Source organism: Anas acuta, chromosome 3 (genome assembly GCF_963932015.1).
Source record: "Anas acuta chromosome 3, bAnaAcu1.1, whole genome shotgun sequence".
Taxonomy (NCBI): Eukaryota; Metazoa; Chordata; class Aves; order Anseriformes; family Anatidae; genus Anas; species Anas acuta.
In genome coordinates this window covers 29633979-29661472 of record NC_088981.1, presented here as the reverse complement: position 1 = coordinate 29661472, position 27494 = coordinate 29633979, and the positions used below count along the sequence as shown (strand labels likewise).

General features: G+C 36.9%; 1 protein-coding gene across 2 annotated transcripts in view; it reads left to right on the top strand.

Moving 5' to 3' along the window:
• The window catches only part of AHCTF1 (AT-hook containing transcription factor 1), a 46929-nt gene extending 28088 nt beyond the window's left edge, over nucleotides 1–18841 (top strand). For both annotated transcript variants that reach the window (XM_068676378.1, XM_068676377.1), the window contains exons 21-36: nucleotides 694–881; nucleotides 1050–1194; nucleotides 1288–1419; nucleotides 3015–3162; nucleotides 3249–3399; nucleotides 3948–4058; nucleotides 4665–4860; nucleotides 5913–6116; nucleotides 7397–7823; nucleotides 9610–9712; nucleotides 10574–10680; nucleotides 11294–11472; nucleotides 12872–14711; nucleotides 15494–15627; nucleotides 16094–16200; nucleotides 16825–18841. In XM_068676378.1, coding sequence (XP_068532479.1) covers nucleotides 694–881; nucleotides 1050–1194; nucleotides 1288–1419; nucleotides 3015–3162; nucleotides 3249–3399; nucleotides 3948–4058; nucleotides 4665–4860; nucleotides 5913–6116; nucleotides 7397–7823; nucleotides 9610–9712; nucleotides 10574–10680; nucleotides 11294–11472; nucleotides 12872–14711; nucleotides 15494–15627; nucleotides 16094–16200; nucleotides 16825–17017 — 4365 coding nt within the window. In that variant the 3' untranslated portion in view covers nucleotides 17018–18841. The remainder of the gene's footprint in view (nucleotides 1–693; nucleotides 882–1049; nucleotides 1195–1287; nucleotides 1420–3014; nucleotides 3163–3248; nucleotides 3400–3947; nucleotides 4059–4664; nucleotides 4861–5912; nucleotides 6117–7396; nucleotides 7824–9609; nucleotides 9713–10573; nucleotides 10681–11293; nucleotides 11473–12871; nucleotides 14712–15493; nucleotides 15628–16093; nucleotides 16201–16824) is intronic.
• Nucleotides 18842–27494: the final 8653 nt, after the last annotated feature.

Genomic DNA, 27494 nt, shown 5'->3' with positions numbered 1-27494 from the left:
GCTGTAAACTAAAAAGATTTTTTTTAATTGGTGCTGAGCTCATTAACAGTTGATAAAGGACCAGAAGCTCTATTGTAATATTGTTACGATGCCTTCAGCAATAAATTATGCTTTGAAATTTGGTTTTTATTACTTTGATGGGAAATTGATTACAGAAGAAATCAACATTAATAATGCTTGTTGTTTAAATTTTCAAAGCCATTTGTTTAAGTCATTTTTAGCTGTTGAACAGTTTCTCAAAAACAATGTTTTGGGTATTTGAAATACTAAAACTGTGATCATAATAGTACAATTCAAGGCAGAAGATTGCAAAGGTGACTTTTGAACCTTATTCATGTTCTTTCTGGTGCTGAAGTTTGTTCTTCGCTTTTAATTGTGTTAATATAATCTGGGAGAATAACTTGTCTATTCAATAATGTAGTCATCAAATTTCTGTATACAAATATTACTTTTTATTAACCTAGAAATGTACAAGTTAAAGTTCTTTTAAAACAGTTCTGGATGGCTAACATTTTCTTGTGTGCAAATGCTTAAACATTCTTATTTATATTTCCTGTATCAAATATTTCATTAGTACTAGTACATTTAAAATTATCTAATACACGTTCACTATTATTTAGGAAGCTTTTGAGTGCTTTTATTGCAGAAGTGATTATTATCTATCTTAATAAACCTAATTTCTAACTTTTACAGAATTCATTGGCCCTTCTGTTTCATCCAGCTACAATCAAAACTGTGTCATGGCAACATATGAGAATTATTCAATCGCTCATGTGCCAAGGAGAGCATAGGCGAGCCCTCAAATACATGCAGATGATGAAGCCATCAGTCTCAAGCAGTAGTGAAGTGCAGCTTTTTGTCACTGTGTTGTTGTCCAATAGGTAAAGAAATATACCCCACGATGTTAGTATTCAAGGGTGGTGAAAGGTGGAGAACTACTGATGTAAATCACTGTCACTTCAGTTTCCTTTAAGTGTTCAGTACCCAGTTTTCAGACATCTTTTGGATTATATGATTAATACTCTTTCTATGTTATAAATTAATAACAGGTGCATGGTGGAAGCTTGGAGTCTGTTGCAGCAACATAGCACTAAGTTAAATGTAGAAGAGCTGTTAAGACACATGTATGAACTCTGTCAGGAGATGGGACTAATGCAAGATTTACTGAAGCTCCCTTTTACAGATAGTGAACAAGTAAGTGTGGACAAGAAAGAAGTCTTAATTACATCTTGGAAATGATAAGAGGCAGAATCATAATAGTTTTCTGAAATGTGTTATTTCTCATAGGAGTGTTTGGAGAAGTTTTTGCAGACCAATGGTGGTGTACAAAATCACGAATTTCTTTTAGTTCACCATCTGCAACGTGCCAACTATATCCCAGCACTACAGTTGAATCAGTCAATGAAAGTTAATCTTATGGTAAGCATAAATGTTCTGTCCAGGGGTGCAAGTTTCTGTAAGGCATTACTATTTTTGATGGTACTTCATAAAAACCTTGTTTTTTTATTGTTCAAATATGGTTTAAGTGTTTCTTATACCATTCTTTTGAAATACTAGGAATAAGTTTCTACACCTTAAGTTGCAGCTGAACCTAAAGGTTAAACAAAATCTTCCACCTAGTCAGAGCTATTTTGTGAACTTATAAATTGTTAGAGACCAGTTGACTCCACTTAAAAGCTTGAATCTGAGGAATCTACCTTTTGTAACATAAAGCTGTAAATTCAAAATTTCACTGTAGTCCTGCATTACAAAAATAAATTTTTACCTAATTCCTAACAGTCTAAAGCAAATTATTTTTGCTAAAGAAAAGTGTCTTTCAGTGTAAATGGTCTGGGTAAGACAAGAATACAGAAAATGCTTAAGCTTAAATAGTGTGTACACAGTGTATATGTAAGCTTAAATACTGTTTGTTCAACATCAAGGGATTTTAACCCCTTGAAGAACTCCAGCTCCAGAAACTAATGAATGAATTCTGTATGATTACACTGAATTAACATGCTTGCAAAGTATTCAAGGACACGAGCAAATTACTGTGAGATGCTATAGAGCATGGTCTTTGTTTGGTTTGAACTGTTTTTTGTATGCATGTTGCTACTACAGTAAATATCAGCCAGTCTTGCCACTTAGTTGTTCAGATATGTATGTTATATACATACTAACATAATATATACATATTAACATATTAATAACATAGGTTATTAGAAGTTGCTTTGATCCTTTCTGTGGAATGAAGAATATGTTGTATGTCGTCTCTTGCATCTTCCATGCAACTTTGTTTTTCTGAGAGCAGCCTGGATGCATATCCAGATGTAAAATTTTATTATTTTTTTTAACTTTCCAGTATGAGCTCTGTGATTCCACAATTTCCATTTTACCTCCAGTATGAGAAAAAAAAAATCAATTTTTATCTACTTTCTGTTTCTTAAAATAACTCAACATTTCACATGTCTATGTGAACTTCTCTTACAAATCGATGCGTTTGTTTTCCAGGGCCTTAATTTTGCAATGTATCAAATCTATTAGATGGTATTGGAAGTTTTAGGTCCTGCATTTGAAAACTTACCTGTCTGGAAGATGTGTATAGGTAGCTTTTTCTTACCTGTTTGAATATTCAAATTATTTTGTCTAACATAATTTGCAGGTGCCTTGTATATAAGGACATCTCAACCCTTGGTTTTTCAGAAAACCAAGGTCCATTGTTACTCTTTGGTAAGCTATTTGAGAGTGGGAATTGCAGGTGACAACATGCGTAGCAGATTGAGTTTGTACAGAGTTCCAGAACTCCTTCAACTTAAGGTTGTAGGCTTTGGAAGTCTTCCGTCTGCTTGCTAAAAATATTAGGCGGAATTGGTGTTTGCTGTTGGGTAGAACTTGCTGTTACATGCAGTGGATGTATTTTTAATGTGTCTTTAGAGGAAATGTATTCAGTAATTAGAATAGCACAGATTACAATGAACTTTTTGTAATTAGTTAACTTTTTATAAACTTTTTCCTTTATTCTTTTAATTTATCAGCATGATTGCGATTCTCGCTTGAAAGAGAGAGCGGTTACCAGAAATTCTATATTAGACCAATATGGCAAGATCCTTCCTAGAGTTCAAAGGAAGCTGGCTATGGAGAGAGCCAAGCCTTACCATTTGCCTTCTTCAGTCTTAAGAGAAGGTAAGTTTTGGGGGGAAAGTTTAATGGACAACTTACCACCACTTGGATTACATAAGGCTAATATTTTTTCCCCTCTTACTTTACAGTATCAAGACCAAAGCCATTATCAACAGTAGCAAAAAAAGCTAATGCAGAAAGTGTGCATACAAGAGCAACTTTCATCAGTGATGTGTTCTCCAAAATTGGAGAAGTATGGGTAGGAAATGAGCAGAAAAACAGTTTTGCACAAGACGATAGGTAAGAAGCGTTTTAACAAAGTTAAGTCTTCAGATAGGTGTTTGGATAGAGATTTAAAAAAAATGTTTGTGTTTTGTTTTCTTGGTGTTTGAGAAAGTGGACCTTGAATAAAGCTTTGTTTGGCTGCTTTGCATATTTAAAGTAGAGTAATTATTATTAAATGCGAGAAATAATATTTTGAGAAAGTTTTCTGTTAATAATCTTACTTATGCAAATACGTATTTTTATGGTGTTAAATGTGTTTACGGAATTTAAGATAACTGAAACTAAAACTTTGCCATCAGTCTGTTGTGTACAAATTTTGATAGATGCTGTTGTGTGATCAAGTACCACTCTTACCACTTTGTGTCTGGTTTCTGTTTTAGTTTCTGTTTTAGTTTCAGCTTTTTAACTTAGAAATAGGTAGAATTACAAACAACAAAAAGGGTCTAGTAGTAATACTAATAATAATGATTTTCTTGTAGGTGATATCAGAATTCAAGTTTATTTCACCATACGTTTGTACTGCAGGTGAATGAAAGTCAATCATGTTTTCCTTTTAATTCCAGTCCTAGAGTTACAGAACCACCAGTCATAATGAATCAACCTCTCCCTGATGCAGAGTTGCCTGAGGCATTTATTGGGACACCAATTACAAAATTTTCACAAAAATGTTCCAGGTAAAGTAGATCCACAGAGAGAATGTTCCAAAGATAAGGGGGAGGGAATATTATTTTGTGTGGCTTTTGTCTTAATACTGTAGAAAATAAGTAATACTTATTTTTGTCCTACGGAATTACTAGTTGGTACTAAATGTAGTTAGTAATACTACATTTAAATTATCTTGAGAAATAAGATGCTTCTCATTTGTTCTTGTGTTTTCAGAGTGTTCTGTTTTCAAATTGTTCAATAGACAGAAAACCAAAAATCAACATAAGGGTGCAACTAAGTGGAGAATTTGAATTGGTCCCAGCATTGAAATGCAGATTAATTCTTTTGACATGAGAATTATGCTACTTATGTAAAATCGGATTACTCTTGCCTCAGAGGCAGTAATTTAGGAAATAAAATACAAAATGTAAACAAATAGTTAATAAATAAATAAATAAATAAATAAAAATGCCTGTAGCTTGGACCTGAGCTTGATACCCTCACTGCTGCAGTAATGTATACACATTTTTTGTCCATTGTATGTTTTAGTTATGTATCATCTCAGCTGTTTTGAACACAACGTAATTTTGTTTCTATTTATTAACTTTCTTACTTTTAATTGTGTATCTTAACAGATTGCTGGATTCGGTGGTTCGCCCTGTTCCTTCATGTTCTCCATCACAGGATGATAGCTGGCAGTCACCATGCCTACCTTCTACTTCACACATGGCATCCAGCCCATTGAAATCAAACATACGTGGTTCTATCCCACAAAGAAGAATTGCAAGAGCATCAGAACTGGGTTTACTAGAGACTCCTCTTGTGGTTAAGGTTTGTGTTTTAAGAAAACAGTAAGAACCAGTGAACCAAACCAAAGCCTGTAAGATTTAAAATGAAACCGCAGTATTTAACACAAACAACATGGGTTTCAAATCTTAATTTGCATGTGGTTACTATATATACGGTGCCTTTGGAAGCAGTGCATTGGTAAGTCCTGAAAAGGAAATTTAAAATTGGACATTTAATTCTGATTTAATTGTAGAATACACGTTGTCCAATAACTCATGGAATATGCTTGTTTTCATTGCCATGGAACAAAGTTAAAACGGGACTTCTCAAAGTACTTAACATGCAGTTTGCAGCATAATCATCTCATTATTTAAGCATTTAATATCTCTGTCTGACTTGTGTATATATAGAAGCAAGAATGTATACACTTCAGTTTATTAAGTGTTAAGTGAGTAACAGCTGTGGTTATCTGCAGGTGTCGTGTCAAATTCAGTGATCGTTTGTTGCAATAACTAATAATAATTTCTACAGCAATGTACTGTATTTTCATTCACTGCCATCAAACTGCATATTTTGTAAGAAAATAACATTTGGCATATCTTCTTGGGATGTTTTTTTTTCCTTTGCCTACCTGAACAAAATAGTTGTTACTCTGAATTATAAACTTTTTACTAAGTTTTGTTCATATTGTTAAGCTATTTTCAGTATCCTTAACTTTTAAACTTTTAATTTCTGAAAAATCTTTTTTATGAGCTGGAATAAGAAGAACCGAATGCTCTAGATAAATTGGTAATTTTACAGCTGACATTGCAGCTTAATTTCATGAAATTAATTTGAAAAATAACATTTTGTTTACATTTTTAAAACAAGAAGAAAAATGGGGAAAAAAGGCAGGCAAAAGAGGCATAGAAAGCATTGTTTATCATTATGGTTTTCATACATTTGGAAAAAGAGAGCATTGTAAAGGCTAAATTTTGTCCTCTATGCTGTTACAAATCGCGTTTGTAGTTGAAATGAATGTTTTTGGCAAGTGAAGTCTTCTCTTTTAAAGATGTAACTAGTTTTAAAATAAATATTTTTATATCTTTTCATAGAGAGCTAAAGTTTTGGTGACATCTGCTGCTGCTCCTGGTTTTCCTGGGTTTACTCCTCAGTCTATTTTGAGATCCAGCCTTCGCACCACACCCCTAGCAACTCCCTCTGCATCTCCAGGGCGATCAGTTACTCCTCCTTTACGAGCAAAGGAACTTAGAATATCTTTCAGAGAAGAGAACTCAAATGTAAAATGGACTGTTGGGGTAAGCTGGGCTGCAGTTAATGATTTTTACAGTTAAAGGCTTTACAGACTCTGGTTTGATTTTCATATTCATTAAGTATTTTTATTTTATTAAAATAAATTTATTATTTCATATTTATTAAAAGATTTGCCAAAACTTATTATAATGAGAATTGGAATTGCAAGTCATAAGGCATATTTGCATTTGTTCAAAAAAGGTTGTGTTAGACCTGCGGGCATGTGATGTTTCAGGAGCATATTTTGTAATAAAGATCAGTGGCGTTGATGGTTCTTAGGTGTTGTTAAGAGCTGTGGTTGTTCCAAATTGCTAATTCAACTTCCTGCTGTATCTCATTGAATAATGATGTGGCAGAAAAGTAGTGAACATAGACTCAGCTGGTTGTTCTGAAGTGACAGATATTTTTTAAGCTTTGTGAATTAAACACCTTTGAAAGCAGTAGAAGCCATGAGCTGCATTTACTTCCAGTCTGCCTTTTTGAGAGTCTGTGTTTACTTAAGATAAAAATTGACTCCTGATGAAAAGAGCTGTATTGTCTGTTGTTCAGGCCTAAAGTTCTTAGTTTTGTTTCTTGGTTTGTACCAGGGATAGCATTCATGTAGCTGTCAAATGAAACTTCTTCATCTGAGAAGTTGCCCTGTTCTACTCCTCCCACAGTCTTACTCTGTTGCTTTGATTCCCTGATCCAGCTCATCATGCTGTTTCAGAAGTGATGTATCAGTCAGGAACATGTGCTAGTATGAATGAACTTTCCATACATGTATTAGTACAACTTGTCACTGCAATCAGCGCTTTATTATCTTTTATTAAGCCTTTTATTAGAATACCTGAGTATTCTCTGCTATGAAGAGAGATTCGGTTGTAACAAGTTCTCTTTCCTATATAAAGTTTTACTAATTGCAGACAGTGGCCAGTTTAATTTACTTGTTCCATGCTGTAGGCATACTGTACTCTGAAATAGGTTGGTAGTGCATACAAGTTGAAACAGCAAGCAGTGAAAAGAAATCTTGAGATAGAATTTTTAATTAAGTTCCCTCTTTTTGAGAAAAGAGTAGCGAAACAGTGAGCAGACTTGACACTAGAAGCAAGCACTAACAAGACATAGTTTTAATTCTCTAAGGTCATGGAAACTGAGTCAGCAGTCAAAAGCATGGTAAATTTGTGCACTTGGCTTTAAAAGCTATGATAGGTAGTGCTAGAATGAGAAATAGTTTTGCAGTACCTTGCTTAAGGTGACAGTTGTAAAACTTAACCAGACATTGTTACTTTTTTTTTTTTTTAAGGTAACAGAAGATGATAAAGCACAGTCTGGAGCTTCATCTGAGCATCATCGTAGATTGGTGGAGGATGCTTGGTCTGAGTGTAGAGAGAAAACTCCTCTGTTTACTCTGAGGAATCCTGAGGATGGTCATGCTGAAATGGAAGAGTCTTTAGAAAGCACACCTGGAGGTGGTTTGGAGAAAATGGATGTCAGTAAAGAAAATAGTAATGTCTCTGCCAGGTCAGACCAAACTACGTTGGAATATCATGATGCAAAATCACCTGGTGATTTTGAAGATGATGTCATTTTTATAGCTGCTAAACCAGCTAATTCTTTCACCGAAGAAACTGCTGATTTTCAAGAACCAGAGAGAGAGGACCGTGGAATGGGTGAAGATAAACCTTTCCAGATAGAACAAACAGATTCATCAGAACCAAGAAAAGAAGCTGGTGTGTTCCATCATATGCTAACTTAAGTTTTTGAATTAATTTTTCAAATGTCTTCAAAAGGTTAAATTACTGACGAGTGCAAGAGTTGGTACTGATGAGGGTTCACAAGTGTCCTAGGTACTTTCTTGTCCTAGGCTTTTAAAATTACCTCTTCATTATGAGTCATTTTCCAGATATCCTTGACTTTAAGAATGCATTATTGATTTGACTGGCATTTCTTCTGTGTAGTTGCAGCTAAGAGGCAGTAGTGATTTGAGGGATCAAAGTTGAAAATTCAGGCTTTTGGCTCTGTCATAGAGGTACTTAAAGGTTTATTTGTTCTTGTTTTACAGAAATCTTAGTGTAAAATGTATGTTGACTAGATATTTACCACCTCAATAGTCCTCAGTTTCCTTTTGGAAATGAATCTGTCTGCTTTTCATTACAGTTGTTCTTACTCATTTTACTGGCACAACAGCTTAGCTTATATAGCCTTTTCCAGACCTGTTTCAGTTGGTCTTCAGTAATTCATCTCAGTTCACCTCATTCAAGCAAGTACCAGGATACTTAGGATGCATTTATATGAAACAGGCCTGCTGGTAGGTGAAAAGGGGTGTAACGCACAAGCTGGCGAGCAGTGGTGAAGAGCTGAAAGTGGTAGCATTTTTCATTTTTGTGGGAACAGGAAGATGATGTGCAAACACAGCTGAAGTCAATATTTCACAATTGGGTCAGTCCATTCAACTCTAAAAAAAAGTTGCTATATGAGTGTCAGACTATTGTGTCTGAGCTTTTGAAACAGCTCATAGCAGTGAGTGCGTATACTCAAGTATGGGTGCATGGTATGTAGCCCAATTGAGTTCTAAATTTGACATGATCCTGGGGAGAGATTGCTGCTGTCAGAGTTCTTGAGTTCATTTTCTTTGTGAATAAAAGGACTGCACATACATAGGTAGAAGGGATTCTTCTGAATATTTCTAGTAAGATAGGTCAAAATGTCCTCTCGTATTTTGTCTTGTATGTGGACAAGAAACCACAGGTGCTTTTCATTAAAAATATTAGTAAGGTACTAATCATTAAAGAATAACCCTGTAAAGAGGCTTTGTCATTGCTGGACTGTGGTAGAAACAGTTCTGTACAATTTCAGTCCTTTGGAAGCATTAGAGCATAGCTCTCTTTTGACCAGAGCTGGCAAAATTATCCCAGTCTTGCATACAGTCTGCAGAGGTGATCACTGGATCTGGAGGAAGCAGGCAATAAAAATAAGAAAAGGAGGATGTGTCTGAAATTGAAGCTGTCAAGGTAAAAACATGAGCAAGCATTTGGGTTTAAACAACACCAGTTATTTATTAGAAGGAAAACTCAAGAAATTGCCTTAGATGCATTCTTGTAAAAGAGAGGAAGTACAGTCAAGAAATGAGTAAGCATTGCTGAAATTAGATGAATATCCAAAGAGAAATAAGAAAATTGACTTACTAATTCTAAGAACAAAAGATGTTTTCTCAAGTGTGTATGTCATTTGGCCAGTAATAATGTATCAAGTTCAGTTTGTAATCAAAATATCCGTTTGCCTTTTTGTTTTCTTGACTGAGATAATGCAGCAGGCTATTCCAGTTTTACTGTAAAAAATTCAGGCCTATGGATTTGAAGACTTGGTAGCATTATTTTGTTACATCACTGTCCGAGGTAAAACGTATAAAAGGCTCCCTTTAATTCATACGAACATTTTAAAAGTAATTAAGTGAAATAGGAAAGTCATCTATCTGTTTTATCTATTATTTATCTGTTTTTTTATCTATTTTTCTAGGATATTTGGAAGAATCAACTACTGAATGTCCTACCTTTCCTGAGGATGGTAAATTTGTGTTTAAAGCTGCTGAGGCTGCTGCTTCTTGGACTGCAAATGAAGGGTAAGTTTATAAAATGCATCTTTGGGTTTGTGCAACTGCTGACCTTCCTGTGCTTTAAAACTATGATGTTGGTATTGGCTATTCCCTATGTTCTTATGCATAATGGTTTTCCTATTCCTTTCTATCTATGAATATAAATAGTTTGGCACAAATATAACCCATATTGACTAGCTGTCATCCTTTCTTCTCAAATGGTTGTGGACCCCAAAGTATTTTGATAAAGACTTTTTTCAATGGGCCACACAAATCTTTTTACACTTTGAGGATAGATAGCGTGAACGTACTGTCCTGCTTTTGTCTGAAAACTGTGTAGCTAAAAAATTACACCTAAGACTCCTGTAGCTTTAGCAGGTTTATTTTGGAGTTTGAATTCTTTCTGGCATTTGTACACTTAACAGTACAAAGAAAAGAGAACTTAATTAGCATCTACTTGTTTATAGAAAGGGAAGCAGTTTTTTCACCTGCACAACTGTTTCTTAAAGAGATGAAACGGGAATGTTAGTAATGAAAGAGCCCTTAATTTCATGTGGTAACTTACGCTGGTACAAACCTGTTCAGGTTGTTCTAAGCTTCCAATATAGCAGTTGCGTTCTTTCTACAGAAAGCAAATTATTTACTAAAACTTCATTCTTATGGAACTAGTGTTATGTAGCTGGGAAGAATATTAAGAATATAATTCATTGCCTAAAATGAGTCACAAATTGGGTGTAGGTAAGTTGGGTAAGGAATTTCTAGTTTTAATCAATTCATTCAGTTTTTAAACTTGAAGACTTTACAGTGAGGGAATGTTTTTGTAAACCTCTTAAAGGTATCTTTTGAAGCTTAACAGTGAATTCCTCTCTTTTTTCTCTGTCTATGAAGTGAGACAAACCACCAAGAGCCTAAAATGGCCTCTACATCAGAAGAAAGAGACATACTGCCTGTAGTAAATCCCCAGCTTTCTGAATCCCCGGAGGCAGACAACGAATGTATGTATAGTGTGTTGGAGATGTTATGTGAGTTAATGTGACTAACCTCCTGAAGTTAAATGAGCATTTTGTCATACTGCTATGTGTCTCTAACTGAAATATTAGTAGGATATTATTGCTATTTTTTGTTAACCCATACAGAGAAGACATTCCTCAAAGGAAGTCCACGTAGAGAATGTGTGGTGAATGTTCCTTTTGATCTTCAGAAAATTGGTAAAATTTAAAATATTAGAAGGAAAGCTTCATATTTCTTTTAATGTTGTACCCCATTTTTATATTGTTTGTAATGAGGTCTGCTACTCAATTTACTATTTTAAACAATGATGCATCCTCAATATGAAGGCCGTGAAGCATAGCTAGCTGTCAAGGTACCTTTTCAGCCAACCTTTCTTCTGTTCTTTTTCTCTATGGCAGCTGACTTCCCTTCCTACTTTTTCTTTTTTTTTTTTTTTAATTTATTGTGAGACTACCTCCTAGTTTTTGGAGAAAGCCCAATACACGTGGTAGGATGGTGAACTGTATTGTTTGTTACTGGTCCCTTTGTTACTTCCTGTTGCTTAAACCTGTGCCATTCATTCAATGGTTAAGTTTAAACGATGTAAATCTCTTTCAGCTGTGATAAGTATCCTTGACAGTGAGGATGTGGTCAGTACCCATTCAGAAAATCGTCTTGAAGGAAAGTATGTGGATTTACCTGAAGAACGTAACCTAGACGAAATTGAAGAAAATCTTCCCTTTGCGCATGAAGAAATGCATGTTTCTAATAATCTTCCGAAAACTGAAGAAATTCACGTAAGTGAATTAGTTTCTCATTTTCTACAAAATAGAAAATTCAGCAAATTTCAGGACAGTCTTGTCTTAGAGTTAAAAGGTACACAAGAACATCTCAGCTTCTTGAGCTTGCTAACACAGGTTAACCTCACTATGTAAGGGTGGACAACTTTTTTTCCTCTTGTATTTTCTGTATGTATAACACAGAAGACAACCTGTCAAGATTTGGGTCACTGAGATCTCCAACAACTAAAAAAAAAAACAAAAAAACCCTAAACCCTGCATTCATTTGATTTACTATAGCTTAAATGTTTTTAGGTGACTTCTAATATATATATATTTTTAAAGAAAACATGAAAAGTTGGGGAAGCTGGGGAGGGCAGTTTTTTCAATACAGCATAACACTTAGCAAATGACAAAATTATTAGGTTAGGGTAACCTAACTCATTTTCAGAGCGACTTAGGTGCTTATATCCTTTACTAGTTTTTTCTTGCTAACATAATTCATTACTGTGAATTGTGTTTTAATTTCATTTTCAATATTTTTTCAGCTACTTCAAAGATTTTTTTTGTAAAAGCACACATTTTTTAACATCTTAAAATGTTGTTAAATACGAAATTTAAAAGGTTGCTCACATGGACTGAAAACTAGAACTAAGGTTTCTACAGTTATCCCTGATTTTTCCTGTTTTCCTCACCTTACTGGAGCTGATTTGTTATTTGGATACAGGTGCATGTCTTCAAAGTGCCATACGGAATACACTGTCAATTTCCTTTAGGATATTCTCTTATGTTTTGTGCTCAACATAAAAGATCAAGTATCTCACATGGATCTAGAAGGAAAGAATAACCATCCAGTACAGGGAACTACAAAAAATAAGACTAATTTACATCACGTGTTATTTCACCAAATCCAAGTGATTCCTTGAAGTGCAGTATTGAGTTTGCCTGCTGTGATATCTAGCCCATTTGACTAAATGTTGAATTGTTGCAGGCACAACTGTCAGGGCAAACTTAAAACTTTGGGGGGTGTAATTGTATCTTACTGTGTTGGATGCAGTCAGTCACTGTGGATGTGTAGTCAGCCCAAAAAGTACTATAGTGTGATGGTTACTGCCGGTTGTGTGTACAGCTTGTATTGTAAAACTGCTCCCCTTGTTCATGGGTGGTAGCAAATCATTAGTCATAAACCAAAATATCAGAAATGGAGCGTGTGATTGAATACACTGAATATTCTGTTCTCGGTTCCTCAAATGTACAAACCTCATCTGTAGTAGAGAGTACACTATTTGTTTTTAACTTTACATTCAGTGGTGATCTAAAAGGAAAAGCAGCATTTTACTGTCCTTAATTTCATCTGTCTCAGTTTGAAGCTAATCTGGTAATCATTAATGCATTAACATACTTTTTTTTAACTTAGGTTCTGGAAGATGATGCAGTTAACGCGCAAGCCTCAGAAGAAGCACCTGAAATGTCTCCATGTAGCGAACTACGTCCATCAGGCAATCTTCAATACAGCTATGATACTATAGAGCAGCAGTTTGCATGTGATTTGCCTGATAATAAGGATGATGAATGTGATGCAGCTGAAGGAGATGGAGAGCTTTTTATATCTCAGAGTAATTTTACTTTAGTGTTGGAAGGAGAAGAAGGTGAAGGAGAGATGGGAGACCCTGAATTAGTAGATACTTCTAAACCAGCTGTTAACACAACAGATGAAAAACCCATGAACAGTTTTGGAAATACTGAAAATGAAGAACATGTTACAAACTCAGTGTCTACTGTGACTAGTGACCAGGAATCTCAAAATATTGCCGAGTCACTCCCATATGTGCCTGAACCCATTAAGGTAGCTATTGCTGAGAACTTACTGGATGTAATCAAAGACACAAGAAGTAAAGAATTTACATCCGAAGTTGTAGAACAATCTATTCATGAAAGCATAGGTAAAAAGGTAACTAGAATGCAAAGGTCAAAATCTTCCTTAACAACTGTGCCAGAAGGAGTGGAAGATGAAACCAGCATACATCAAGTAGAGTATGTTGTCACTCCAAGATCACGCCCAAGGAGACAACTGAATAGAAGTTTAGTTATTCCATCATCAGATGATCAGCAGCTACTAAAAACAGACAAACCAGTTCTATTTGGACTGTCTCCTAGGAGAAGTACCAGGCGAACAAAAGAAGCACCTGAGACTTCTAGTCTTCTAAGAGTAGAAAATACTCAAGATGAGCAAATACCTGTAACCCCTGTTACCCCGAGGAGAGGTAGGAAGCCCAAACAGACTAATTTAGAAAAAGTAGAGAGCAGCCAATCTGATGGACAGACATTGTCCAGCAGTACACAGTCCATAGCCACTACTCCAAGAAGAGGATTAAGGAGAGTAAAGGAAGCTGCATCTGAACTCTTGGAAGAGGCTAAAGAGGAAACTTCTCTTGCTGAAGGTAGCATTATTACTTCTGCTACTTCTAGAAGGACTAGAGGAGGAAAACGTTCAGCAGGAGATCAAGAAACTGGCCAGACTGGCACTGATCTTAGGATAAAAACAGCAGTCAGTCCCAGTAGAAGTATAAGAAAATTAAAAAGCAGTAATTCACAACCTATTGAAAATACTGTCGTGGAGCAAGAGGTGCAGCCTAGTGATCAACTTCTTTTACCTGTGCCAACGAAAAGAGGCAGAAGAAGAAAAACGAGTTCATCGGATCTTTCAGAAAATTCTGACCTTGATCTGTCAAAATCATCAGTTCCTCAAACAGAACTCAAACTTCCTGTGACTCCTAGAAGAAGTGTTAGGAAGCTGGTACGGAATCTCTCAGCAGACATTGAATCTGCCTCTACTCAGGAAGACATACCTTCAGGTGAGAAAGTGGAAGTCGTTGATACTCCTAGGAGAAGAGCAAGAAGGGTTACACATGCTAAACCAGAAAAAACAGATGCTCCTGAGAGAACACCTGAGCAGCCAAATGAACAATCAACCACACCCAGGACTGCAGTAAGGACAGGGGGTCGGGGCAGAAAGAGGCAATTGCCATCGATATTGGAGGAGAGCACGGGGGAAGAAGCCTTCCCCCAAGGACCCGATGGCAGTCCTTTGCTGCTCACGGATGTAAACACATCAGGATATGATGAAGCATCAAGAACTCTAACAGATCGTATTACAAGATCCCGTAAAACTAGTGTACATCAGAAACTGTCTGTTGAGGAAAATGAATCCTTCCTTTTTTCTCCTCCTCTCACAAAGCTGTCAAAGAAAGTTAAAGGTAGGTGCAGCATGTTCCTATGCAAAACAGGGTGTGTTGCTGTCTTGTAAATGACATAAAACAGACTGTTTTATGACCCAAAGTATGGCTTTTAGTATTGTAAATAATCTAACTTTACAAAAGTAAAAATTTGGAAATTCATCTTTTTGGCTGAACTCTGCATGCTTGGCTGGCCAGTTGTGGGGGAAGCAAATGACAAGGCTGAAACATTTCAAATAGACTGAAATAAAATTTTACCCGATTTTTTTTTTTGTCATGACCTTAATTCCTATCAACTTAGAAGTCTAGGGGAACATCTTTTCAGACAATTGTCATCCATTCCCCCACATTGCAGAAATAAAGGAGGCATCCAAATTTTGTTCGGGTTTTAATGTAAAATGAGCTGCATCTTGTAACACGCTAGACAGCTGATTAATTATGTGATTGTTTCTTTTTGGCATATGCTTTGCTAGTGAAGTTACTGCATACAGAGTTCTTTATGTTAGACAACATGATTAATTTTTTTTGGAAATCTGTGAGGACACTTGATGCTGATTGAGCAAAAACATCTTTGACTACGTAGGTACAAGTAAAATCACTGCTCTAGTTCGTTGTTTCACAATTCACTAAAAAATGATGGATCCTAAGAGGCAGTTATGAAGAAGTACCTCCACACTGAGTGTTTATAAACTTGATTGGACCCTTTATTTTAGGAAGCTATTGTACTCTTTATTATCAGCTCTAATGTAACATCACTGTACTTTATAACGTGCATGCATGTTAACAATTCATTATCATTTTAGCTGGAAAAGCAGACCATCCTGTGCAGCTTAAGGATTTAGACCCGGACTTGTCTTCTCAATTTGTCTTTTCACCCCCTCTTTTGAGGTCAAGGAGAAAAAATGTCTCTAGTATTTCCCGAATTGTGAAAGAACCGGTAAGTAAAAACTGTACTTGTCTCATATTTTTGACTTCTACTCTGTATCTCTTTTTGAAATCATACTTCTCAATGCCTAGTCTTTTTCCTTGGAAGTATATCTAAAAAGAGTTTTAAATCAGTCAGCTAGCAAAAGAAGTTTGTTGCTTTAAGAAAATTAGCTACAAAAGTCAATTTTGAATCTATGTAAGTTGAGAACCAGTAAGTGTTGCCCTGCCTTTAACAAAAGACCAAGTGTCTTTCTTTATCTTTAAACTTAGGTGGTGTGTTATTTGTTAATTTCCAAATTTGAACTTTTAGGATGATACAGTAATTTGAGATGGAAGTTTTTTGTTTTGTTTTTTTTAGAGGTGCTTATGGAAATCATAGTTTTATTATGATTTCTTATTGAAAGAAACATTCATTTGTATTTTGTAGAAGTGTAAGAATGCGTGCATGTGAGTAACATTTTTTTGCCATAACATAGGAGCTTCCATCTAAAGAAGAGGAGGATACCAAATCCATAGAGTCTGTGGGAAAACAAAAATCGAAGAGGGGTAGAACTGCAAAATCAAAAGCGAACAAAACAAGCAAGTATGAAACTCTTTTAAAATACTTAGGTTTATTTCTTGTGGTAGTCATTCTGTTAATAGTCACCTAACTTGAAACATCCCACTTGGCTATGTAGCAGTCCAGAGCAGTCCAGCTCACTGGTCTGATAGACACATTTTTCCCCATTTAGTGATTGAGTTTTCTATTGCTAGCAGAAGAAGGGGATAGAAAACGGTGAAAGGTTACTCCTGTGTTTACTCGATGGTGATGTGCTCTTAATTCATCTTATTCCATCTAAAGAAACCACAGCCTTAAGGTCTTTAGTTCTTTACACAAGGCAGGAGGGGGTCAGACAATGAATAAAGAGAAGGTCTTGTTTCTGGACCTGTGTTCTGGTTCTTTCTGGAAAATAGTTAATTTGAGGACATTTGCCTCTTAGAGCTTGCAGGGGCCTTAAAATCTCATCTGAATAATGACTGGGAGTGCAGAAATTAAAGAAATTAAAAGAAATGAAAGCAAAAAGTTAATTTATGTACCTTCTCTGCCTCATTGCCGTGTAAAAAGAAGCCCATAAATTAATTTGTTGGCATTGATTTTATAATTCTACTTTTTTTCCCCTCTACTAACTATTGTTGATAATCAATTTGACACTTGCTGCTTTCACAGAACCACAAGAAAGGAAGGTTCTTGGTCACCTCCACCAGTAGAAATACAGTTCATTTCTCCTTTTACAAGTCCAGTGGATGGAAAGAAAAGCAAACAGAAAGAAACCACAGATGCGACAGAGAAGAATCTACGTAAGAACAAAAAAAGACTGTCTAATTTTCCAAAGCCAGTTGTGCGCCGGAAGATGCTGTAACTGTTTTTTAAGTTTGTAATGTACACCACTGTTTGTAAAGTCATCAAAATTGTGTGGATTAGTAAAAATAAAAAATAATCATCTAATTTGGAAGAGATAATTTATATAAATTATTGTAAAATTTCATAAACAAATGGTCTTCAATAAGTAACTCCATATGGAGTGTGATTTCCTCAGTCAATGCAGTTTTCTATTTTATATTAAGACTTCATACATTTATATAATATGTAAATACAGCTTATTTTAGGAATGTTAAATAAAAATGTATACTTCACAATATGCTTACTGTCTGATAGCTTTTTAAGGGAATAGTGGGTTGAATGGCCTGTATCTCTCAAATTTTAATGTTGGTTTGCAAAAGTTGTTAATATTGAAAAATGAGGCCAAAAGTTTTTAAAAGTTTGCTTAGAACTACTATAACAAACACTTAAAATGTACTAGTTTAAATTTTATAGATGATGTTTGACTTTCTGGCACAAATAATTGGGCTCATGAATACAAACTGGTAATTACTTACATTCACGGTTAAGTTGTACTGTATTGAAGTCAGAATGTAAACAATTGTATTTTAAGCTGTGCAATATTTTTTTTGTATTTGTCTTAAATTTGGGAAAAGCTGCTCTTCAGTTTATAAAACTAGATCACATCTCAGATGTTTCAGTATTTTTTACAATTTGTTATCAGCAAAAAACTACAGAGTTTGATGCTTACAATAGCATATCAAATTTAGAGGGATATTGCCCACATAATTTTGGCTCAAATTTCAAAATATTTTCATAAGATTGATACGAATACAACTATAATTGAAATAATTACTGCCTGTAAACATTTTGCAATATTTGAAGTCTACATATCACAGCACTGAAATGAAAGCTTGATGGTAAAGCTAACTTAAAAGTCTGAAGGTACCAAAATGTACAGAAATCTTAGTTACAAACCATATTTTTGAATAATGATCTCATTAATAATCTTGGCCTATGGAGTAAATGTCCCTATAAAATTTCAATTTGTAAGAATAGATGAAAAAGACTATTCTTTTAAAAGCAAACATGGAAGTACTATTTTGATGTGCGGTCTTTTAGACAATGGATTATTTTTATGTATGTTAATTTATATATGGATGCAACTTTGAAGACTACCAAATGGTGGAACCTGACATTAAACTTTTTGATTAGTAAAAACTGCTACAATTACTTTAAGAAATAATTTATTGGTTAACTAACACCTTGTACATAATGAATGAATGTATTAATAATAGACTAAGCTTGTAAAAAGTGTCTTTTGGGGCCATGATTTTTCTATCTCAGAGCAGGATGTTCTAGAAAAGTAGCTGCATGCACTTTAATTTTCTTCCTCTTGGGAGTATTCATGACTGAATGAAAGTTTATAAAAATGCCAAATGTTGACAGCGTCAAAGTGGCAGTTCGAGTGAGACCTTTCAGTCAGGTTAGTAGTTATTTACTCAATACTTTTTAATTTGAGTTCCAATATATATAACCTTAAAGAGGAAAAAGGGGGTGGGGAGCAGGAGGGTTCTAGCAATATTTTTTTAATGCACATTGTACAGACATGCATTGAGTAGCTAAGAAAATGGGGTAAAAGATCAAACTTCAATAACTGGTGGGGAGGGGGAACACGACCTCAAACCTGAATATATGTTTTGTGTGTGTTGTGCACAGAAGTGTAATGTGTTTGGATTCTTGATCAAACAATTAGCTGTCATGCTAGTGAAGATTGTTTAATAGGATTTTAACATGAGTCTGTCCTTTATACTTACAAAGTATTTTTGTATGAAAATAGAAGAAAACATATTAGCTAATTGTATTGATTGTAGTCATTTTTAGCCTCTCATTTTATAACCTCAGCTGAATTGCCCTCATTTGGCAGTGTTTTGGAAAAAAAAAAAAAAAAAAAAAAAGCAATAGTAATACAAGGAAATCGGCATGGGGTTTAATAACTTCAACTTTTGTAATAGCCCAGTAATCTTTATTATAAAGGAGCTTTAATTCTATTAAATGCTAAATGTTTTTCTCCATTGTTATTTAGTTGTTTACATTCAGTGCACATTTCTTGAATGCTGACCTGTATCCCCAAGGAGTGTAAAAAGAATGGGAGAGTAACCATAACACATTAACAAGGAATGGGATTTCAGAAAGGTGAAGGAAATGGAAGCAGAAATGGGCATTGGGAATGTTTTTGTTAGAGCCTGAGAAACTGAACAGAAGTAAGCCTAACGGGAAGAAAGAAGATGGCAATGTGAGGAGGGATGAGTTTATAATGAAGTGGAGAAAATAGATTGTACTTGGTTTATTTGGTGCAGGCTTGCTACCAGTATGTGGGGGGAAAAAAAAAAAAGTGAAAAACATTTCTGTAAGGGAGAGGAAGATCCAGTCCATGGGCAATGCTTTTCAATGAGGAGGCTGAATTGGGAAGGAGGCTGCGATTTTTAAATTTGTTAAAATGGCTTGGGAGCAAGTGGCTGAGCAGGCTAGGGGTCCTCTTGGACAACTGTAGGCCTCTGCAAGCACGTGTCTGAGAGGAAGGTGTAACAGCTATGGTTCCAGAGAAGGACGTGAGGGGCCTGTGAAGGAAAGAGCTGTGATGCAGCATCATGGTGGGGGTGCACACAGAAGGCCGTAGTGGTAGTTCTCTTTGAGAAACAGCACAGGAAAACTTTTTGTGAGCAAGATCAACATTTCTTAGGGACGCTTCCATGCAGTTTATCACTAAATAGAGCAATTATGAAGTCCTTCCATGGGAAATTGAATTGGTTGAGGGTTGTTCTCTTTGTTTTTCTCCCCTTAAGGAATTGCTGGGATTTCTCGTACAGACTGCTAAAAGCTGAAGCCAAATCCCATGTCTGTACCTTTTGGGGCCTTAACCTTAAGGAAAATTCTAGTGGAACATTGCCTTAGGATAGTAGGCTCTCACCTTGCAGAAAATAGAATAATATATGTAATGGCAGATTTTATTTCCAGGAAACATAGTAGGAGATATTCATGAAGGGAAAATGAATACTAATAAGCCTAAAAGCTATTGTCTCAAAAGGGCATTTGACAGGATGTTTCAGTACAGATGTTTCCTTGAGTTCCCAGATAACTGGCAAAAATGTAAGACTTTTAAAGTATTTAGAAGCCAAAGGTGATGAAAGTATTCATTCTGGGTTATAATACAAAGGAGAAATACAGCAAATCACTTTTGATAGCCACTTAGCACTTTAATCATTAACTGATTCACATTGACTTAATTTATTTGAATTAATATTCCTACATGCCCAGTGTGCAAATAAGGTCACAGATAACTATATAGCTTAAGCTCTCATCAGAAATTTCTCTCATGGAAGACCGCTTTCAGGGTTGGTTGGCACAATACATTTGTTTGCTGTGATTTCATCAGTTCACATGTAACTTATCATAAATAGCTGAAGTTGCTGATTTACAGTCTTGGTTCCATCTTCTGGTGAGGAGAAAAGCTGCAGGCAGAAGCAAACCCATAGTTTTTCATGAGGAGTTAGACTAGTACATTACAAATACTGCCTAGGTCAATCTAACAATACTGTGAAATAACGCAAAGCGTTACTCATCTGTCAGCACGTCAGGTCTCACTTGGCTTCCTGTCAGGTCGCGTGGCTCAAGAGCAGACTTACTCCACCAGAACTACCAGTACATTGTACATTGCTATTGAACTTATTTTAAATCCACACTAAACCATGATTTTTTTAGTGAATAACTGCTTGTATTTTGATACTACAATTATAATTTCAATACAGAGAGAGAAAGATGCAGGAAGTAGGTGTGTGATTTCTATGAACTCCAACAGCACGAGCATATATGATCCTAGGAATCCAGGGCACATGAAAACCTTTACTTTCGATCTGGCATACTGGTCTCACAGTGGCTTTCTAAAGGATGAGAATGGCACGTTCATCTCAGCAGGATCCAACAGTTATGCTGGCCAGGTAAGTAGCAGCAATTGTAACTAATACACAGTTGTAGACTAGTCAGTTCATTTGTCTTTGTTATTAACACTCATGTCAATGGGATGAACTGACTGATGGCATCTTGTTTGCTGGTTTGAAGCATCATCTACATTTTGTCTATGTTAGTCTTAGTTTCTTAGAACTTCTCAGTTCTGTTTCTTAGTTCTGTTTCTTAGAACAGTCTTTCTAAGTAAGTTTGCAAATCCTGATTCTTCATTTAAACTGCTAGTGAGGGCACTCTGACGTGGCAGTAGTGCTTCTGTATGTATTTGCCTGTTCATCTTTCAAGATGATTTATTTGATCATTTTTTTTAGAGAGAGGTATTTCGTGATCTTGGTCAAGGAGTGCTGGAAAGTGCATGGCAAGGTTATAATGCTACTCTCCTAGCCTACGGTCAGACTGGCTCGGGGAAGAGCTATTCCATGATCGGGTATGGTGCAAACAGAGGACTGGTTCCCAGTGTGTGCGAAGAGCTCTTCAAAGCAATCCAGAGTCAGGAAAAGAACAAGCAGTACCAGGTGGGATTAGCAACAAACTGTCATTTATTTCCAAGATCTTTCCAGATTGTACTGTGAAGACTTTCTTTAATTCAAATTAGAAAAATTAGAAACTGTGAATATATGGAGCAAATGACTATACAAACCATAGTAGGTCTTATAAGTGTTGAATAAAAAGTTGATGGAATAGAGCTAGAATTACAGATGATCCCTAAAAAATGAGGATTTCTGTCACAGGTGTAACTGAAAGTAAGCTGATTTTAATTTTAGTTATGCTTCCTAACCTCGCTCTCTTACAGGGTGCTTGTGAGAAAATCTTTCCAACATGTCTAGTAAAGAAAATCAGTGTTTTCTTCTGTATACCTGTTAAAGAGTTTTATAATGTTGTATCTCTTCTTTAGAATAGGAAAGATGTTTTTAGCCTTGTACTACAGCATCTGTAGCTGCTGGGTGCTCCCACTCCATCTACATCCTTTTCCACTTGTAGTCCAAGTAACTTTCAGGCAGCAACACTTGGCACATTCCAGCACTGCTGTAGGCATTACACTTCCCTTGCATTCAGCGGTGCCTTCTGTCTACAAAAGTGCCAGCCTGATGACCAAGGGCTACCTGTGACTCAGTCCTGTGTTACTTCCCTTAAGAAAAGACCACTTTCTATTCCGTAGCCAGTCTCCACAACTCCATCCCATAGGTCTGCGTTTTGTGAATGTTCTGTGATATCATCCATTGTGTACCTCTGTGATAAGAAATAAAAAAAAGTGAAAACGCCTTCCTTCCCGGTTCATTAGATCAACCTGCTGATCAACCTAGACCAATCCTATTTGGAGTTGTTACTGCTATTAATGACAGCAATGCGGCTCCTCCTGGCAGCTCCCAGGAGTCTGGGCTTCTGGAGCCCAGCCCAGCATCATTCCCCAGACCCATTGTCTCTGTCCCGAGGACCTTTCCCATTTGCAGGTTCAGCCTCTAAGAAGGCTGTATGTTCATCACACACACTCATACATTTGTAGCTCCTCCAAAATCAGCACAGCCCCAAGTCCAGCTAGCAGGTTGTGCCTGGAGATGGAGCTCCTGCACTCTGAGACTTTCTGGAGAGTTTCCTCCTCCCCCCTGGTTACCCCACCATGGAGCTGGCTCACAAATGCCACGTGCATGCCCACACACCTATGGTTATGGCACACAAGCACCCTGCCCCCTCTGGTTGCTGCCACCAGCACATAGGCCCTGGGGCCATGCCCCCCCGGTCCATCTGCAGGCACGTAGGCCCTCACTGCTTCCCCTGTTGCCTCCACAGGCACGTGGGCCTCTGTCACCCGTGCCCAATTTTGTTTGCTGATGCTCAGCTTGCTCAGTTGCCAGCCCCAAGGGCAACAAGGCCCACTGAGCCATGGTCCCACCAGGTCCCCATGCTGGAGCCATCACTTGCTGTGGTTGCTGGTGCCTCAGGTACAGGGGTCGCTGCCACCTGAGGTCTGACTCCAGTCACGGGATCTTAGACCTTGCAGCACTCAGTGCGTGGGGCAGTGAGGGAATTTACACAGCTAGGTTGTTAAGGAAGGGTTCAATAAGACAGGACAGGCTGCAGTGGTCAGACACAGGATTCAGGCAGACAGACATGCTGACAGGCAGCATTTTGTACACAGCCAGCCCCTTTCATCCTTCCCTCTGACTGTTCCTCCCTCATCCAGTCTTCCCCTTGTTTCCCCCCCACTTGATCTCTTCCTTAAAAGTTCCTTAGGTCCCCTCCTTCAAGGATGCAAAATACGTGCACCTTGCGTCCCTTTTCTTACCAACTGCAAAATCCGGGCTGGCCCTCCTCAGGGCTGTGCTTGCAGTTTCTTAATGCCCCCTCAGTCAGTCTCCAAAGAGTTTGGGTCTTTGCTGTTGCTTCTGTTACTGCTTCTTGGGGCTTGGCAGCCTTGTGCCTCTGCCTGCTCTGCTTACTGCTTCCCTGGTGCTTGCTGCTGCCTGTAAATGGAAAAGGTCTGTGATCTGACTACTGTGATGTAGCAGGTGCTCTCGTGCTACGTGTGCCCTTACACAGGTAATTTGTGTATGGTCACTGATGTTCACTCAGAAATCAGCAATAGGAAAATAGGATTTTTCTTTGTTAAAATAGTCTTGAAAAGAAATACTGGTTGAATCGTCCTGCTAGCTAGCAGTGCTATTAAAAATTAACATTTGTTCTTCTTGACTTTTCTACAATGCTGTCTAGCTGCTTAATAATTTTTAATACGTTTTATTGAAATATACCTCACGATGTAATCTCTATAGAGAGCAATAAAGTCTATGCATACAAGGGTAGGTTAAGGAAATGCTGGAGAGGAAACAGTTGTGATAAAGCAGTATGGATCTGATAAATAAATGCTTCAATTGAACTTATGTAATGGGTTGTGATGAAATGAAGATTTGATCTGTGGCACCTGTGCTATTTTTACAGTGGGATGACTCCATTGCAAGGATTTTTTTTTTTTTTTCAAATGCATTTTTTCTTCTCGTTACTTCTTGTTTTTACAGATTACTTTCAGTATGCTGGAAATTTATAACGAACAGGTAATGATCTCGTTTTGTTTCAGTATTAACAAATTTTAGTTTTCTATGTACGTTTCTTGATTTTCTGCACGCTGTAATTTGAAAATAAGCCTTTTTGTTCTCCCAACATGACCCTCCTGGGTGTGTTGGCTGACAAGTGTAGTCAATATCTGGACCAAGAAGAATATTTTTGCTACTTGAACTAAATGAAAGTCTGGTAGCAAAAGTCTGCTCAGGTTCATAAACTGCTTTGTTATGCTGCTGCCACAGTGGGACAGGAAGAGTCAGATTAAAACTAGGCTCTTGAAACAGTGCTGTCTTTGGGAAAAGCTGTCATACTGAGAGCCCATGTCTCCCTTTGCAGTGACAGGTCAAGAAGGATCTGTGCCCCAAGCCCCAGCAGTGGTTTGGGCAGGAGCCTCAGCTGGCCACCGCAGCCACCTTCCAGCATCACAGCCAGCTGTTCTGCACACCACTGGCCAAATTGTTTCATCCTCTGTAGTGCTTTTCTGCTTTAAGTGGCTTTTTGGGGAAAAGAGCGATTAAGATAAGATTTTTACTTTGTTTTCCTTTTGCTGTTGATGTTATCTCCACGTCCTGGCAGACATAGGAGGCATTACTAATTGCAAATGGCTAAGCTGTTTCTCTTAAGCTGGGAGGGACTTCTGAAGATGGTATAAGTCTCAATGAATTATTTCCCTTCCCTTCCCTTTCCCTTCATTAGTTTTGAGCCACGTGGCCAATTTCAGTCAAATTTGATGTAGTGTACAGGAAGGAGAGTGGAAAAACGAATGCACAGGAAAACAAACATTATTAGCTTTAGCAGCTTAATAAGCCTTTTAAAACTAATAATGTCATAATTTTACCAGCATCTTTAAGTCTACAGATATGAACTTTCAACGTAGATTAAATTTAACTGGAAAGTGGAACTCTCTGGGAATAAGTTTCTAAACACAGTAAAGTCAGAATAGCTGCCACATGATGAGCTGTAGTTTGTCTTTTTTATTATTCTGTCCTTATTAAGAATAGTATTTTTTTTTTTTTTTTTTTTTTTTTTTTTTTAGTAACATATTCTAACTACAAATCTCTCTCCACAGGTAATAGACTTATTGTCTAAGACCAGGAAGCCCAGTGGGCTCAAGATTAGAGAAGATCGGCACCAAGGTTTTTATGTGGACGGTTTGAAGTTGGTGCCTTGTGATAATTACGCACAGATTGAGAGGTTAATGGATCAAGGGAATAAGATGAGAACAACAGCTACAACCACCATGAATGCCAGCAGCAGTCGATCCCACATGGTCGTCACAATCCAATTCAAACAGGTGCAGTGTGCAGACGCTGTTTGCACTGTGTTTCTTACCACCTCCGGGCAGAGCCAGCAGGTGGGGAACACACCAGGTTTCCTCACCCCCAGGCTGCAGGGCCAGCCTTGTCAGGTTTTGGCACTCACACCTTGTCACACCGCTGCTCTTCGGGCCTAGATCACAGTAGTCAGAGATATCCTAAACCATGGCCTGTTTGCAGATAGGCTCACTATTTAAGGTTCTCTACATCCTAAATGCATTTCCCGGATACTACAAGCGGTCTTTAGAAGCATCTGGCTGATGTCCAGAAATAACCTGGGATTTCCACCCCATTTTCCATGGGTGCAAGGGATGAGTCGTATTGCCTGCTGCTTAATTGTGGGAGACAGCAGGTCTTTTTGTTTCAGGCACACCTTTACAGCTCTCACATGTCAAGTAATTCTTAATATATAAAATGTTCCACTATTGGTAAATATCACAAAATATTTACTCTGAATTTCTGCACAGTGTTCCATTTTCTGTATCTTAATACTACCCAAACCATTTATTTGGTAACATTTCCTTATATTGACACCATACCTTCACAGATTTTTCTAGATGAAGCAATCACCAAGCAATCAGTTATAAATCTGGTGGACTTGGCAGGAAGTGAAAGGCAAAAATCATCAGGATCTGAAAAAGATAGACTGAAGGAAGGAACACGTGTAAACCTAAGCCTAACCACGCTTGGAAATGTCATCAGGTAATTATTATTACATTTTTTTTTTAATATTTGTGAAGTAAAAAACAAATTTCTACATTTGAAAAACAACCTCTTAATTCACGTCTTCCTTGCAGTGTGGTTTAGTAAAAGTACTTATTAATTAAAGTCTCACTGTGTTCCTGAGATGTACATAAGCACATGAAAACAAAAAATATTAATTTTTCCTGGCTCCATATGTTGTGAGTGCTTGGACTGCCTGCTCATCTTTCGAAGCAGTGGCAGGCTGTGCAGCAGGGCTGAGGTGAGGCAGCTTCACAGGGCTGTTGCTTGGTGCATCAGACATCCAGGCCTTTCTGAAGAACTTGAACTGAGCCATTCAAAACTTTCCTTTCAGTCTGAAAACCTTGACAGCAAATTATTTAGGTGGTGCATGAAGGAGGACTTTTTGTGTTCCCATAATGAATATATTGAAGTTATCTAATCTGTCTCTCTCTTTTTTTTTTTTTTATTTTTTTTTCCTAAGCTTGCTTTATCATATTTGTACTTATGTTGTTCACCCCTTTTCACTTCACTTTGTTTTCCCGCAGTGCTCTGGCTGAGGCAGCTACGGGGAAGAAAGTGCTGCATATCCCGTACAGGGACTCCGTGCTGACTAAACTCCTGCAATCTGCTCTGGGAGGGAACAGCAAGACAATCATGGTAAATTGATTCTTGAATTTAAAACTCCTCGGTTTACCCATTGAAATAGAATTGTGTGGCTCCAACATTGGTGAAAATGGGCGTAATTTTGTGTTGAGATCGCTTCCTATCTACCATAAAGGTGAAAGCACTTCTGCCACTACTACCAGAACATAGGTATTATTCAAATGGACAGCACTTGTGGTTATCAAATGCAAATGGCACAAAATGTGAAAAATCTAATGCAGACACATGCAGAAAACAATTTTTTTTTAAATATAAAAAATATATAGATATATGTAGCTGTGAAACTCATAGCCACCTGTGTAATATAAAAGTCGTGTTCTTTATGTAAAACTAGGCTGTATAATGATTTTTTTTCCTGATTTCTGAGATCATTGTGCTGTGGATCAGATATTGCCTTCCTAAGTAGGAAAATCTCCTACAGGCTCTTTTCTTTGTATTAGGTGAATTGTGTGTTCCAGCATCTTTGATGACTTTTTTTAAAAGTACCATTAAATTAAAGATGGGAAAATATGAATAGCAAATGTGCAATTGTGTTAAATGCTTATAGTCTTAAAACAGTTTACCTGAGTTTCTTCAAATACTAGCTTTCTTAAATCATTGATGATGATGTGAACAAAGTTCAGGACATATTTTACAACTGTTACTTGTTGAAGAACCATCGATTTTTTATTTTTATTTTTTACTGATGCTAGGATAAGCATTAGTATTACTAATACTACCTGTATCTGCTCATCTTTCTTTCTCATTTCTTATAAT